Source organism: Rhododendron vialii, chromosome 10a, assembly GCF_030253575.1.
Source record: "Rhododendron vialii isolate Sample 1 chromosome 10a, ASM3025357v1".
NCBI lineage: Eukaryota > Viridiplantae > Streptophyta > Magnoliopsida > Ericales > Ericaceae > Rhododendron > Rhododendron vialii.
This window is the reverse complement of record NC_080566.1, coordinates 9,110,462-9,124,451: the sequence shown is the minus strand read 5'-3', so window position 1 is coordinate 9,124,451 and position 13,990 is coordinate 9,110,462. Positions and strand designations below refer to the sequence as shown.

General features: G+C 39.3%; 1 protein-coding gene across 1 annotated transcript; it reads left to right on the top strand.

The window, feature by feature from the left end:
- The first annotated feature begins 6,560 nt into the window (after nucleotides 1-6,560).
- On the top strand, nucleotides 6,561-13,730 carry LOC131302603 (uncharacterized). The gene is made up of 6 exons (XM_058329322.1): nucleotides 6,561-6,607; nucleotides 6,739-6,774; nucleotides 6,875-6,920; nucleotides 7,199-7,271; nucleotides 7,586-7,709; nucleotides 13,479-13,730. Exons 1-6 carry the CDS (start codon nucleotides 6,590-6,592, stop codon nucleotides 13,485-13,487), a joined length of 306 nt encoding a protein of 101 aa, XP_058185305.1. The 5' UTR covers nucleotides 6,561-6,589; the 3' UTR covers nucleotides 13,488-13,730.
- Nucleotides 13,731-13,990: the final 260 nt, after the last annotated feature.

The window sequence follows — 13,990 nt, the reverse complement described above, 5'->3', positions numbered from 1 at the left end:
CCAACCATCGGACACTACAAAATGGCAACCAGAAGACACCCATCACCGCCAACGGACCCTTACAGTCCGCAACACCCACCACCACCACAACCGCCCCCGGGTTTATCCGGCCCACCGCCTGCGCCGCAGCCACATCACCTGCGTCAAGATTACTCTGCCCCTCCTCCCCCACCAGCACCACATGATCCCTGCCCGCCCCCGCCGCTTAACTCACCGCCTCATAGTCCTTCGAGTCCATCTCCACAGCCTCCACCGCCGTACTTCGACCCCTACAAACCAGGTGACTATTCAGTGCTCCAGGAGTATAATCCCTCCTCTCACATAACATGTGGCGTGGCTTCACATGTTATGTGAGAGGAGGGAGTATACTCTCTCATCTCACACAACCGGACCACCCCTCAAGTTATGTGAGAGGAGGGCGTATACTCCCACCACCGCCTTGGCACCACCCCTCCACCGCCGTACCAATCATGCACGCCTACGAAGTAAAATAAGCAGAAGCAGAAGCAGAAGGGGAAGGAGAAGGTGTTTTGTATTTCCATTCCCCTGTCGTTAGTTTTGAATGTAAATAATTTTCTGTCCTTTTTATAATTGTGAACCCTTTCAAGAAGGATAGGGTCATAGTGATTATGTTGCTGATCAGATGAAAACAAAGTGATTATGTGTGTAAGTTTCTGTTTTTATGTATATATATATGTACAGCAAGAGACGATGTTTGTCGCTTGTGATTCCCATTCTTGATGCAGTGTTTTTCTTTCAAAAAGTCAAGTGGATCGGCTTTTTTTAGGAAAATTCAATCTTGGCGAACACATATCTCATTTTGGGATGTTCAATAAAATCACCCGAACCGTGAACCGTAAAACCGATCTGATCAGGATCGAACTGTCCTGTTTGGTCCAATTCTGCGGTTTTACTGTCAAGTTATGGTTCCAAAAAATTAAATAAGAATTGTTAATTTTGGTTCGGTTACTGGTTCTCAATTAATTAACTGTGGTTAGAACCGAATCGGACCGTTTAAAACTAAGATAAACATAGATATACATATGTGTGTAATTAAATATGTATTTGAATTTGATAATTTAATCTTTTCCTTACTAAACTTAATTTATTTAGGAGTCCTGCTATTGGGACAGATCAGATGTACCGCTTTTATACCGATTGACGTGGACTGTGGGCCATTCTCTAGCTCCTCTCTCTTGTTAACCAAAACTTCTGAAATTTTTGAAATGTGGGACCTACACCTTTAGGTTACACGCCACCTTTACCAAAAACTGCTCTCTCTCTCTCTCTATTCACTAATTCTTTTCTCTCCACCATGGACGCCCACCTGCACGCCAAAACCACCAACGCCCTGCGCCCACGACACTGAGTCCGACTGCCACCATTGTCGTCGTCCCACGATAAGAACCATCTCTCTCTACATACTGCATCAGCCGCTACGCCATCATCGCCAAAAGCAGCTCTACATCTTTCTCTTCGCTGGCAACGCAGTCACAGATGCTCTGTCAAGCCTCTATCAATAAACACAAATCACCTGTCCCCAAATCAAAAGTATCAAAGACATAAACATCTTTCTTTTTGCTCTGTTTTGAAGAGAATTTTGGGTCTATCAAGCCTCTATCAAGAAACCCAAATCAACAGTAAGCCTCTGTTCTTGCTCTTTTTGGAGCCAATGTTGAGGGTCTGGATTCGTAATTGAATAACAAAATTTTTTGAAGGATAAGATTAATTTGGAGTAAGGAAATTTCATGAGCAACTTAATTTGAATTGCACCCTCTTTTTACTTCCTTCCAACTATTTAAAATTTCCTTACGTTTGGGGAGAAGTTCGATTGGCATAGGTGTTCACTTGCATCTTGAATAATGATTTCAAGTTTATTGATGCAAATTCAGAGGCTATGGAATAGGCAGAGGGGAGGAATTACTTGCATCTTCAATACTGAAGCCAAATAAGTTTAGTTTTGGGTCCTCGTTACCTAGAAGAAGCATCGTTTTACTTGTGGGAGAGAGAGAGAGAGAAGCTAATGTTCTAGGTTTTGCTTAAGAAGTAAGTAGGAGGAGAAGAGTGTTGGGAAGAAGAGAGAGAAAACAAGTTTAGTCAGAGGTGGGCGGGGGGTGGGGGTGGGCGTGGGCGCGGGCGTGGGCGGAGTTGGTGTGGGGGTGGGCATCCATGGTGGTGGTTTTGGGGGAGAGAGGGATTTTGGACTTTGTAAACTCAGAACCTGAGTGTGAGAGAGAGAGAGAAAAAAAGGAGTTCGAAGATAAAGGAGGTGTAGTGGCCCTAGTGCGTAAAGGTATGGACCCCATTATTTTCAAAAATATTGAAAGTTTACTGGTGCCAGTTTTGCAAGAGACGGAAAGAGTACAGAAGGGCCCACACTACACATAATCGGTAGATTATCGGTTCGGCCGATCGGTCCTTATAGCTTTTTCCTTTATTTAGAGATGAAATTTCATTTATTAGATAAGCTTTTATTTTCTTCATTTATTTCCTATTTCAGTAGATTATCTTCCTATTTCTTTAATTTTATGAGGTTATATTTGTGAATAAATAATTGGATGCTTATTGGATAGAACCGGAACAGAACCAAAACCGGACCGTACTGGTCTTGCGGTTTGGTTCTGATTAGGTTCCATGCATATATTGGTTAGGTTCTGGTTTCTAATTTTCTAGAACCGTTTGAAATGGATCGGTTACTGATTTTCTTGAGAACAGGACCAATCCGGATCGTGTACAGCCCTATTCTCATTCAAACTCTCCGACTACTATGTGTGCGGTATTAAAAACTATATACAACTTTAAAAAAAAAATTATAAAACTACAAAGAAAAGGTAAAAAAGCTAAGTACCCATTTTTTCTTCTTTTTATTGGTTTACGGTAATTAATAAAGAACTCATAGGACTTCAAATAAAGGACCAGGAAAATAAAGGGTACAGAACCAAAAGCAAAAGCAGGGAATTGGAAAGTAGAAGGGCATTGTGGTCTTTGTAGAACAAGTTTTTCTTTTCATTAACTTCTTACGTACACTATCTCTTCCATAGTAGGCAGTGGCTTGATTAAGTTGTTCTCATTTGATGATTTTTATAACCTTGGCCGGCTCTAAGGCACACATTGACAAAATTCCCTTTATTATAAATTATACATTTTGGTAAGATAAACGACAAACCAATCAAGCCTCACAAATTGATTAAAAAAAGTTTACGTGCCACCAACCAATTTAAAGCATATCAATGTCCTAATCTGTACACGTCGATTATGCGTGTTCGTAATTTTATTATATAGTTTCTCTCTCCACCTTCCAGTTTTCTAGACTGCGAAAGACACTAAAACACTCTATTATGTGTTCTCTCTCTAGCAGTTTTCCTCTCATCTCTCTCTATATATTCACCAGACATTCCAATCCAATACAAATTCATCGTTATACTACTACAAAATGGCATTAAGAGGACACCCATCACCGACACCGGACCCTTACGGTCTGCACCACTCACCACCACCACATGACCCCTGCCCACCGCCTGCGCCGCTGCCACATCACCTGCAACACGATCACTATGCCCCTCCTCCCCCACCACCACCACATGACCCCTGCCCGCCCCCCGACGCCTTACTCACCGCCTCGTGGTCCTCCAAGCCCACCTCCACTGCTGTACTTCGACCCCTACAGACCACCACCGCCTTGGCATCGCCCTCCACCGCCATACTAATTCAGCACGCCTACGAAGTAAAATAAGCCGAAGGAGGAGGTGTTTTGTATTGTCATTTCCTGCCGTTAGTTTTGAATATATGTAATTTTCTGTCCTTTTTATGAACCCTTTTTCATAAAAAAGAAAGTAATTATGTATGTGAGTTTCTGTCTTTATGTATAATATGTTCGGAGAGAGATTTGAGGTTTGTGGCATGTGATTCCCATTCTTGATGCAGTGTTTCTTTCAGCTTTTCCCTTCTTCTTCTTTTTTGGTAAACCGGAGATTCATGAAAAACTAAACACAAATAGTTCTGGCGTACTTGACCCCTACGGCATGGTGCTTGGTTCAACCTTTCCTTATTTGTTCCAATTTTGGATTCTTACTTTCAAATCCTATTGACCTCTACAAGGTAGTATTTGTTTAGTTAGGCTGTGTTGGCTGAGAAATTGGATGGGAACGTCAAAAGAAAAAAAATAACTCAGATAAAGGATTGAAAGACCTAAAACGAGAAAGAAAGAAAGAAAGAAAAATACGTAACACTCAAATTTGGGCTGGAGAGCTGTCACTTCAAGCTTGTTATAGAAATTGATTTATGGAAGGGCTACTAACACTCAAATTTGGGCTGGAGAGCTGTCACTTAATAATATATCTTGTTCTTCAGTTGTGGAAATGACACTAGCTAGATCAAACCAAAGAGGGAGCCCAAAAATGCTTTTCTGGAGCAGAATTCATCTGAGAAAAACAAACTGATCAATTTCTATTGAATCACTATCAGCTAAGCTAGAGAAAGAGTTCTTATGAGAAACAGAATTCTTATGTGTTAGATAAAAAACAAAAAAAAAAAACAAAAAACAAACAAATAAAAGAGTTCTCATGAGAAACAATTGATCTTTCAAATATAGGACTACCCGTCCGTCTACCCCAGTACCTCTTACTAAACGAGATGATATTCAATGTCCCTGAGGCATGGTTTGGGGTGGACTAAACTCCATACAAAATGTGCGGTCAAGGAGGCAGATTTCACGCTGATGTGTGGTTTAGATTTGTGCTCAAGTTTGCTCCAGGAGCATTGAATAACTTCTCGCACTAAACGGACAGAGCTCCTGTCCCATTTTGTTTTCATCTGGTACTCTCTTAGTTTCTTTTTTTTTTTTTGAACGTTTTAAAATGAGTATCGAATTGAAAAGTCAAAACCAAAAAGCTAAAAACTTTTTCATTTTGCCCTTTCGTCTCCAAAATTGACGTCCATATCATACTAGAACCGAACTCTGAGTTTTCCTTGGGAGATGTGACTCTTAGGTTCCATTTGTTTCGATATAAAATATTTTACTATCATGTAAAATGTTTTTTCAGTAAACAAATTTTGAATTTTTATTTTTCGGTGTTTAATTGACACTTAAAACATATTTTCAGAAATCGAGAAAATAGTGTAGAGAGAGAGGATGGGCTTAAACTGTGGAGAGATCTGAGAATATTGGAATTGAACTCAGGTCAGGACTAACGATCGAGGAAACTGAGCAGTGAGAATTGCAATAGAAGACAACGGGTTTATTTCGGAAAATAACTTACAGAGGATTTAAAGATAAGTCATTTTCATCCAATTAATGAAAAATATTTTACATGTAAAATGTTTAATTTTTCTCATTTTTTACACAACCAAACACCAAAAAATATGTAAAATATTTTACCGAAAAATATTTTACGCTCAAATAAACGGAGCCTTAGTGGAAATTGCAGAGGCAATTTAAAATCTAGCATTAAAGAATAGGGCAAAGTTGGAAACTAAAAATAAAAATCTGTCAATGAAATTACGAGGCTTTCTAAAATAATTGGATTCCAAAAAAGAGACTCTCTTATTAGAACGGAGGGAGTAAATTTTAGGCTTTTTTGGGCCTCTCCTATGCCCGCAAAGTCCGCATCAAAATTCCTCGGAAAAACAAATTCTCCTGGGCCCGCAACAACTTACGGGCCTCGCATCAAAATGATGAATTGAAGTGCTATAGCCTATATCTAGTTGCGGATCAAAAAACTTAAAAAAAAATAATAATAAAAAAATAAAAAAGTGCTGTATCTATTTCTTCAGTTGTGAATGTTACAGTACTTCATTAAACTACATAGAGAGCCAAAAAATAAGAGATTAAATTTTTTACTCCGCCAATGTAAATATTTGTTTTTTTAAAATCAATTATATTGCAACACGTCGTCAAAATAATGGTCCCAATTATTTGAACACATGGCGCAATATAATTGATTTGAAAAAAACAAATGTTTATACCAGCGGTGTAAGGAATTTAATCTCAAAAAGTAATTCAATTCGTTTGTTGCATTTTGTTTCGTTTGTTTAATTACATATATATATATATATATATATATATATATATATATATATATATATATATATATATATATATATATATATATATATATATATATATATATATATAGGAATTTTCAAGTGAGGGATCCCTCATTTTAACAAAATGAGGGATTTTCATTTTCCGATCAAATTTGAAAATCCGAACCGTTCAATGTGTGCATAACGTAATTTTAAGGGTCCTCGCGAGAAATCAGCAAAAAAAATGACCGGAAAGGGCGTCATCCAAGCAGTTTTTTTTTGAACCGTTCAATGAAAACTGCTCGGATGAAGCCCTTCCCGGTCATTTTTTTTTGCTGATTTCTCACGGGAACCCTTAAAATCACATTCTGATCACTTTGAGCGGCTCGGATCATCGAAATTCAATCGGGAAGGGGAGTCCCGCATTTTAGCTCTATATATATATATATATGTATGATTGTTATCGTTTCTGCATGTCCTCTTTTCTATTTGTTTACATATATATTTTTGACCGCCTGAGACATAAGATCCTTGTTTGCTTTCTTGCTTGCAGCCAAAGTTGAAGATGTTGCGCAACCTTTTGGTAGAATTAGGGTTCCTCTTTTCTATTTGTTTACGTATATTCTCCTCCCCCCCCGCCCACCACCACCCCCCCCCCCCCCCCCCCCCCCCCCCGAGACGTAAGAGATTGATTGCTTACTTTCTTGCTTGCAGCCAAAGTTGAAGATGTTGCGGGACCTATCCTCTTTGGTAGAATTAGTTAGGGTTCCTCTTTTCTATTAATTAATTTGTTTACATATATTTCACCCCTGATACATAAGAGGTTGATTGCATGCTTGTTTGCTTGCAGCAACAAATGAAGATTTCGCGCAACCTATCCACACTAGGGAAACTTGGTAGTTGATCGACTGTTTGTATTATTATCAATGGACTTTATTGATCTTCTTTCTATCTTTTTCTCATGAATAATATTGTTTGAACAAAATAATTATTTGAAATTCCTCTCTTGCTGATCAAGTGCCACCGCTGCTGCGGGGACAAGGTAGTTATTTGGGTGATTCATTGAACTGTAACAACTATTTGTATTAGGAATACAAATTGAGCATTAAGCCCGTCATGACTTTTATCCCTGATTATACTATACTACTACTTATTTGTTAATTATCTCTTTCAGCTGATAAACCTCTATTTCTCTATGGAGTATACACATGCATTTTTGCCCCTGCTTTGTATGAGCTTGGCGGAGGGTAAGTGTTTGTTGTTTTCTCCCATTCTGAACTTTTTACCTGTAATCACTGTAATGTAACCTGAAAAATTTTCAAAAAGTTGAAATGTAATTGCAGGTGATATATCCCCTTGAAAATCCTACTATCTTTTGGCACATGGGCTCTCCCCAGCCTGAAATCCACTGGGGGAGGGTAGAAAATTTCGAAAACGAAGAGGGATAAATGGCCATAATTTAGATGCCTTTTGGTTCATTGTATCTTGATCACTTTGTTTCCTTGTTCTCGTTAATTAAACAAGTTACTATTTGCCTTCTGATTGAGGGTTTTGTACACAGCATCATGGGGCAATATTATGTTTGGAAGGCCTCGACTCTGAGGAAATGGTTGAAAGATGCTGAAGCAAAGCTGGAGCAGCTCAGAAAAGGAAAGGAAAAAGGTCTGAGGGAAGGGGAAGAACAGGTCTGAGACCTTGCTTTGAGCAGTTTACGTTTTCCCTTCCTCCCTTATTGCTGTTTTGATAACATGTGCTTTGCTCATGGCAACCCATCTTGTGAAGTCGATCATAATCATTGATCTTCTGCTCTTGTTATCCAGTTATTTTTTCTTTGCTAGAATAGATTTTCATTCCTTCTCCTCCTCCCCCCCTCCTCCTTCCAATGTGTGAGGTTTGCTCTTTACTTGTTAATGTACATGCTCGATGTTCTAAACATTGCTAGGCGCTAGTCGGGCGGAAAAGGGCCGCCTAGCGCCTAGCTGGGGACTAGGCGCCCAATTAGTTGGCTGTCTAATCTAGGCGTTGGACCACCGCCTAGCGCCTAGGCGGAACTAATTGGCCTAAGCGGCCGCCTTTAGAACACTATACATGCTAACCGCGTTACCCAAGAGATTCATGGTCAAACTTTTTCACTTTTTTCTTTGAAATCCTCCATCATACCAGTTTCAACCTTTTTCATTATTTACTTTGAAATCTTCTATCGCCTCTGTTTCTTTTCCTTTAGATTGTATTACTTTGTTTCTATTTTTTATTCTCGGCCGCCTCCATCCTTGTGTGATCAACTATGGGGCACGGATACTCTATTTTGACTTCCGTAATGTTATTTAGACAATCATGTTTTTTATTTTATTTTTTGGTATTCGGGTACGTTTGGATTCGTTTGGATATTTTTGAATACGTGTGGGGTAAATATGTTATTTCTTAAAATATATGGGTTAAATTGCAATTAGGGCTACATATATGTTTCTTCTAGTTCTCCCGAAAGAAAAAGACAAGAAGAAAGAAGGCGCGATTCCTCTCTAATCTCTCTTTTGGTCTCACCCGTAAGTCTCTCTCTCCTCTCTTGTCTCTCTCTATCTTCTCTCTTCTCTCTCTTCTCATCATCTTTGTCGTATCTACAGTATATATATAATATTTATTGCATACTGTGTATATACAGTATATATTACATATATCTATCTCTCTCTCTCTCTCTCTCTCTCTCTCTTTTGTTATTTTTATTAAAAAAAAGTCAGTTTGATTCAGAAACCCTTATTACTTTTTTTTTAAATAGTACATGATGGATTCTACTGTTACTTTAATCATTAATGGAATTTTAGGAATAAAAAATAAAATTTTTTATTTAATTTTATATTCAGCATATCGTATCCTACTTTTTGAAAAAATCGCGTATTTATATATCCGTATCTCATATCCGTGCTTCTTAGGTGATCAACTTTCTCGCAGTGCTTCAGTTTACATATTTGAGGCTTTTATCATAGCTTCTTATTTCCATTTTCAAGATTTACATGTTGGTTGTTAGTGTGTAAATTTACCCCTCTCAGCCATCTATTCTTAGGCACTGTGAGGTGCTTGCCATCTCTTTTTCCGGTTTTGAGGCAACTTTTTTTTGAGTTTCATGGCTGCTGCCTCCAATTATATTGTTGGCAGTATCTGTACTCAAGGGTTGGGGCTTTTTAAGCTTCGCCATCTCAATCCCTTGTTGACTTGGACCAATTTTTGTGTTGTGCTTAAATGTCTCAATTCCTTTTTGGCTTGGATACTTTTTGATACACGCGGGGGTAAATATGTTATTTTTTAAAATATATGAGTTAAATTGCAATTAGGGCTAGATATATGTTTCTTCTAGTTCTCCCTATCTATCAGAAACGAAAAAACAAAAGAAAAAGACAGGAAGAAAGAAGGTGATTCCTCTCTATCATCTCTAATCTCTCTCTTGGTCTCACTTGTAAGTCTCTCTCTCCTCTCTCGTCTCTCTCTCTATCATCTCTCTTCTCTCTCGCCTCATCTCTGTTGTATGTACAATGTGTGTGTGTATATATATTAGTCTGAATCCTATAAGGGATCCCGCACGGGCTTACCATGTAGGACTCCTCTTTTCCAATTGAATTGCGACGATCTAAGCCGCTCAAAGTGATCAAAATGTGATTTTAAAGGTACCCGCAAGAAATCAGCAAAAAAAATGATCAGGAAGGGCTTGATTTGAATAGTTTTTTATTGAACGGTTTAGTAAAAAACTGTTCGGATCAAGCTCTTGCCAATCATTTTTTTTGCTAATTTCTCACGAGTGCCTTTAAAATCACGTTCTGAACACATTGAGCGGCTTGGATCATCGTAATTCGATCAGGAAAGGGGAGTCGCTCACGGTAAGCCCGTGCGAGATCCCTCATTGGAAATTTCCTCTATATATATACATATATATTTATTGCATACTGTGTATATATAGTATATATATTACATATATATATATATATATATAGCTCCTCTCTCTCTCTCATCTCTCTCTTGTCTGTTATTTTATTAAAAAAATAGTTAATCTGACTCAGAAACCCTTATTACTGTTTTTTTAAATAGTTCATGATGGATTCTACTATTACTTTAATCATTAATGGAATTTTAGGCATGAAAAATAATTTTTTTATTTAATTTTATATTCAACGTATCCCAACTTATTATATCCTACTTTTTGGAAAAATCGCGTATCCACATATCTGTATCTCGTATTCGTATCCGTGCTTCTTAGGTGATCAGCTTTCCCACAATGCCTCATTTTACATGTTTGAGGCATTTATCATAGCTTCTTATTTCCGTTTTCAAGATTTACATGTTGGCTGTTAGTGTGTAAATTTACCCCCCTCAGCCATCTATTCTTAGGCACTGACTGTGCGGTGCTCGCCATCTCTTTTTCCGGTTTTGAGGCAACTTGTTTTTGAGTCTTGTGGCAGCTGCCTCCAATTATATTGTCGGCAGTATATGTACTCAAGGGTTGGGACTTTTTAAGCTTCGCCGTCTCAATCTCTTGTTGTCTTGGACCAATTTTTGTGTTGTGCTTAATTGTCTCAGTGAGGTCCCTTGAGAATTCCTCAACAGACTTGTGAGAAAACAAAAATTCTGAACGACAGATTTTTCCATGTGCTATAAGATGGCATGGTCAGAGGGGGATGGTAAGAAGGGTCCCCTTCTCCCGAATAGAATTAGTTTCTAGTAGTATTACAAATCCTGATTGCCCTGAGAACTCTTTGTGATCGATAGAGTCTTAAGGGTGTTTAGTAATATTACAACCTCTTTGCTTAGTTCAGAGTGTATCATTGTCAATTGGTACTTAGAAAATGGTTTTGAGCTATGTTACGTGTACTCGGGTACATATGTCGTGTGCAAGTAGGTTTCTTAGTATTGGATCAATCTAGTTCTCATGTCATGAAAACTGTATCATTGTCAATTACTATTTGGAAAATTATTTCAAGCTATCTTACATGGACTCAGGTAAGTGTGTTGGGTATGGGTAGATGTCCTTTTTATTTTCTTTGAAAGTGCACACATAGGTGTCTACGTATTGGATTCATCTCATTCTCATTAGACATGCTGGAATATTGAAAATCCTTATTATGTAATTTGTATTTATTAGCTTTAAGGGTGTTTTCTAGTTGTCTTATACCCCTTCATCCATATTGTGGGCATGCCTGCCCTTTTTCTTCTTTTTGGAAAAAGGATTCCGTTTCCTTCCCAAGGAGAGAAAAATGCCGGTTCGCGGAAGCACTTTTTAGCTGGACGTCAAGCGCTCGCGAAAATACAGAGTCGCCACTCGGGTTTGAAGGTCCGACACCCAAGGAACCGTATTTCGAAGCACTTGCCGCGCTGATTGATTTGAAAAAGTTAAGGAACCAGTCCGTCATAACCATATCTGGGTTCGGGAGCCAGGTTACGAGAGGGAAAGGGTTTTATGGCACCCCTCTCGCCCAATCCGAAGATCGGTCTCTATTTAGGCATTTGCGAAAGATGTTTGTTTGCGATTCTTTTTTATTAATCAATTCTTTAGCCAATTAGGGCGGGGGAACAGTTAATCGGAGATTAAAACTGTAACATGTTTGCAGGATGTGATAGATAGCATGGATGAGCAGTTAGTATAGGATGAGAACAGACTGCTATGAGAGTTTAAACAAACTGGAAGGCCCCTGTTTTGGAGTGACGTGCGCAGGAAGAAACCAGCATGCATTGAACAAGTCACTACATGTTGTTCACTCCTGCGCGCACAACTCTAAGACACGCGCGCGCCGGTGAGCTCAAACCCACAGCTCTTATTCTCAAACTCTCTGGGCTCTGGAAGGACCAGTGCACACCCATGACAAACCACGCAGTTTATAGCAGCATAATATACAGTTTAAAGGCTGTAAAGCCCTACAAATTAATATAACACCCCATAAACAGTGTGGGGACAAAATAATGACCTAAGGCCGAGCTACCCGTGCAAGGCCATTCATTAGTCAGAGGCAGACAGTCGCGCGATGGAGTCACTCTGGCGCGCAATGGTGCGCCCTGGCGCAACCAAACCAGTGCTTGGTTTACACATTTCTGGGTTCTGGGACAGGTCCAGAATGATCCCAATGGTACTCCAAAACAGCAGAAACTCATATTGAACTACAAACTAGCAGTTTATACTAAAGAAAGCAGTAAAGTGATTTTTATCATACTTAACAGTGATCTATATGAAATAAAAGCATAAAACAATAGGAAACCAATCCCCACGCGGTCCAACGCGTGCAACAACAGAGTGTCGCGCGCGAGAGTGGGACCGTCGCGCGCTGGTACTACCACAACGGTTTTTGAAACCTTGCCAGCTTTAGGACCAGAACTGGTATTGATTACCAGCCTTGGCTCTGCCACCCTCCTCAGGGATCAGAACAGAAAATAGAATAAAGGTAAGCTATACCTTTGGTTTTTGAGTTTGAAAGGTGTTTGAACTTTGATGTTTGAAGGCTTGATTGAGGAGTTTGAGTGGTAGAAGCAAAGAACAAGCTTTGTTCTTGAGTGATTGTAACTTAAGGCTAGAATATATGTAACCCTTTGAAATTCTTGAACCTCTTTAATGAAAGAAGGAGTGTGGTATTTTATAGGGAGAGAATGAGGTGAATCTGGTTGGAAACAGAGGAGTTTAGCCAGTCCAAGAGGCCTGGCTGAGATTGCATTGGTGACCAACTGTCATTCTCAAGAAAAGTTGGTGGGAGATTGGGCCGTCGCGCGATGGTGCGCCTTGGCGCTCTGTCGCGCGATGGAGTGAGTCTGGCGCACGATGGTGCGCCCCAGCGCGGGATGGTTGCGCCCTGGCGCGCATCAGTAAGGTTTTTGGTTTTTGAAGTGGCTTAGGCTAGGTTAGGGTCAAGAGTTTTGCAAACACTCAAAGCTTAAACACGCTATCATTCTCAGGGTGTTCTTGATCCATTTCATCATCGGAGAATCAAAAACCGTAAGTAAACTAATCTGGAAGCCCAGATTGGGGTGTCTACACATATTATTAGAGTTCTATGCATATAGCTTGTGAGAAATTTGAGTTAGAAAAAATTCAAATATCTTGCTAAATTTTTGTCCGACTAAACATGTTCTACCTGAATCTCATACTCTTGTCCGAGTGTTGGGTGTCCTGTCATACATTTTGAAAGATCTATGTAACATAGGTTTTGAGAATGGGAGCGACTTACTCAAAACACTTGAGGAAAGTAAGCACAAAGTTTCAAGAAATCATCCGCTCATACTTTAGGATTTATCTGAGCATTGTAGTGTGTTTGAGCATATAACGGAATTGTTGAAACTTTTGGGGAGCCATGCTACTTGTGTGTGTGTGTTTTTTGTTTTTTTTTTTTGTTTGATTACTTGCTACTGCATTTATTTGCAAATATATGGATTAATCAATGTTGAGTTGATGTTGATTCCTTGCCTTTGTTTAACTTCCTTGTTTTCAGGCTTCCTGAGCAACACTTCTGGTTCTACAAATGGATTCTAGGGCAGTATTTTAATTCCTTGTAAGTACTTGTAGCTGATGACTTGGTGTATCTAGCTAGTGTTTCTTTTTGTAAGGGTAATATTTACTGTTTGGTAACGCTGTAAAAGATCTTTGTGGTTTTATATATATCTACCAGAGTGCTGGTGAGATAAATCTAGCAGGCTGTTTATGTTGTCGGATGTGTTACTTAGAAAAAGTTTAATTAGTCCTTAAGAATCATGCCTCTCTCTACTCTCGCGGCCCTATCTCTCTCAAACTCTCACAAGCCCCTACACCTCAAACCCACGAGGATCCTCCACTAATTCCTCATACCCGCGCGTCCTAGACCTCGGGCCTTGCTCCCTCAAGCTTGGAGAGGAGTGTTCTTGGTTGAAATCAAGTTTGAAGTTCTAGGGTTTGCTTGAAGCTTGGATCCTTGCTCTCAAGGCTTGAGGTAGGGATTTTTCACTTCCTTTGTATGTTTATGGGTTG

What these genes read in the sequence shown, in the direction of transcription:
- LOC131302603 (XM_058329322.1), top strand. An exon ending in TGCGGGACCTATCCTCTTTG is followed by an intron (nt 6,775 to 6,874) that starts GTAGAATTAGTT and finishes GTTTGCTTGCAG; the next exon opens with CAACAAATGAAGATTTCGCG. An exon ending in ATCCACACTAGGGAAACTTG is followed by an intron (nt 6,921 to 7,198) that starts GTAGTTGATCGA and finishes TATCTCTTTCAG; the next exon opens with CTGATAAACCTCTATTTCTC.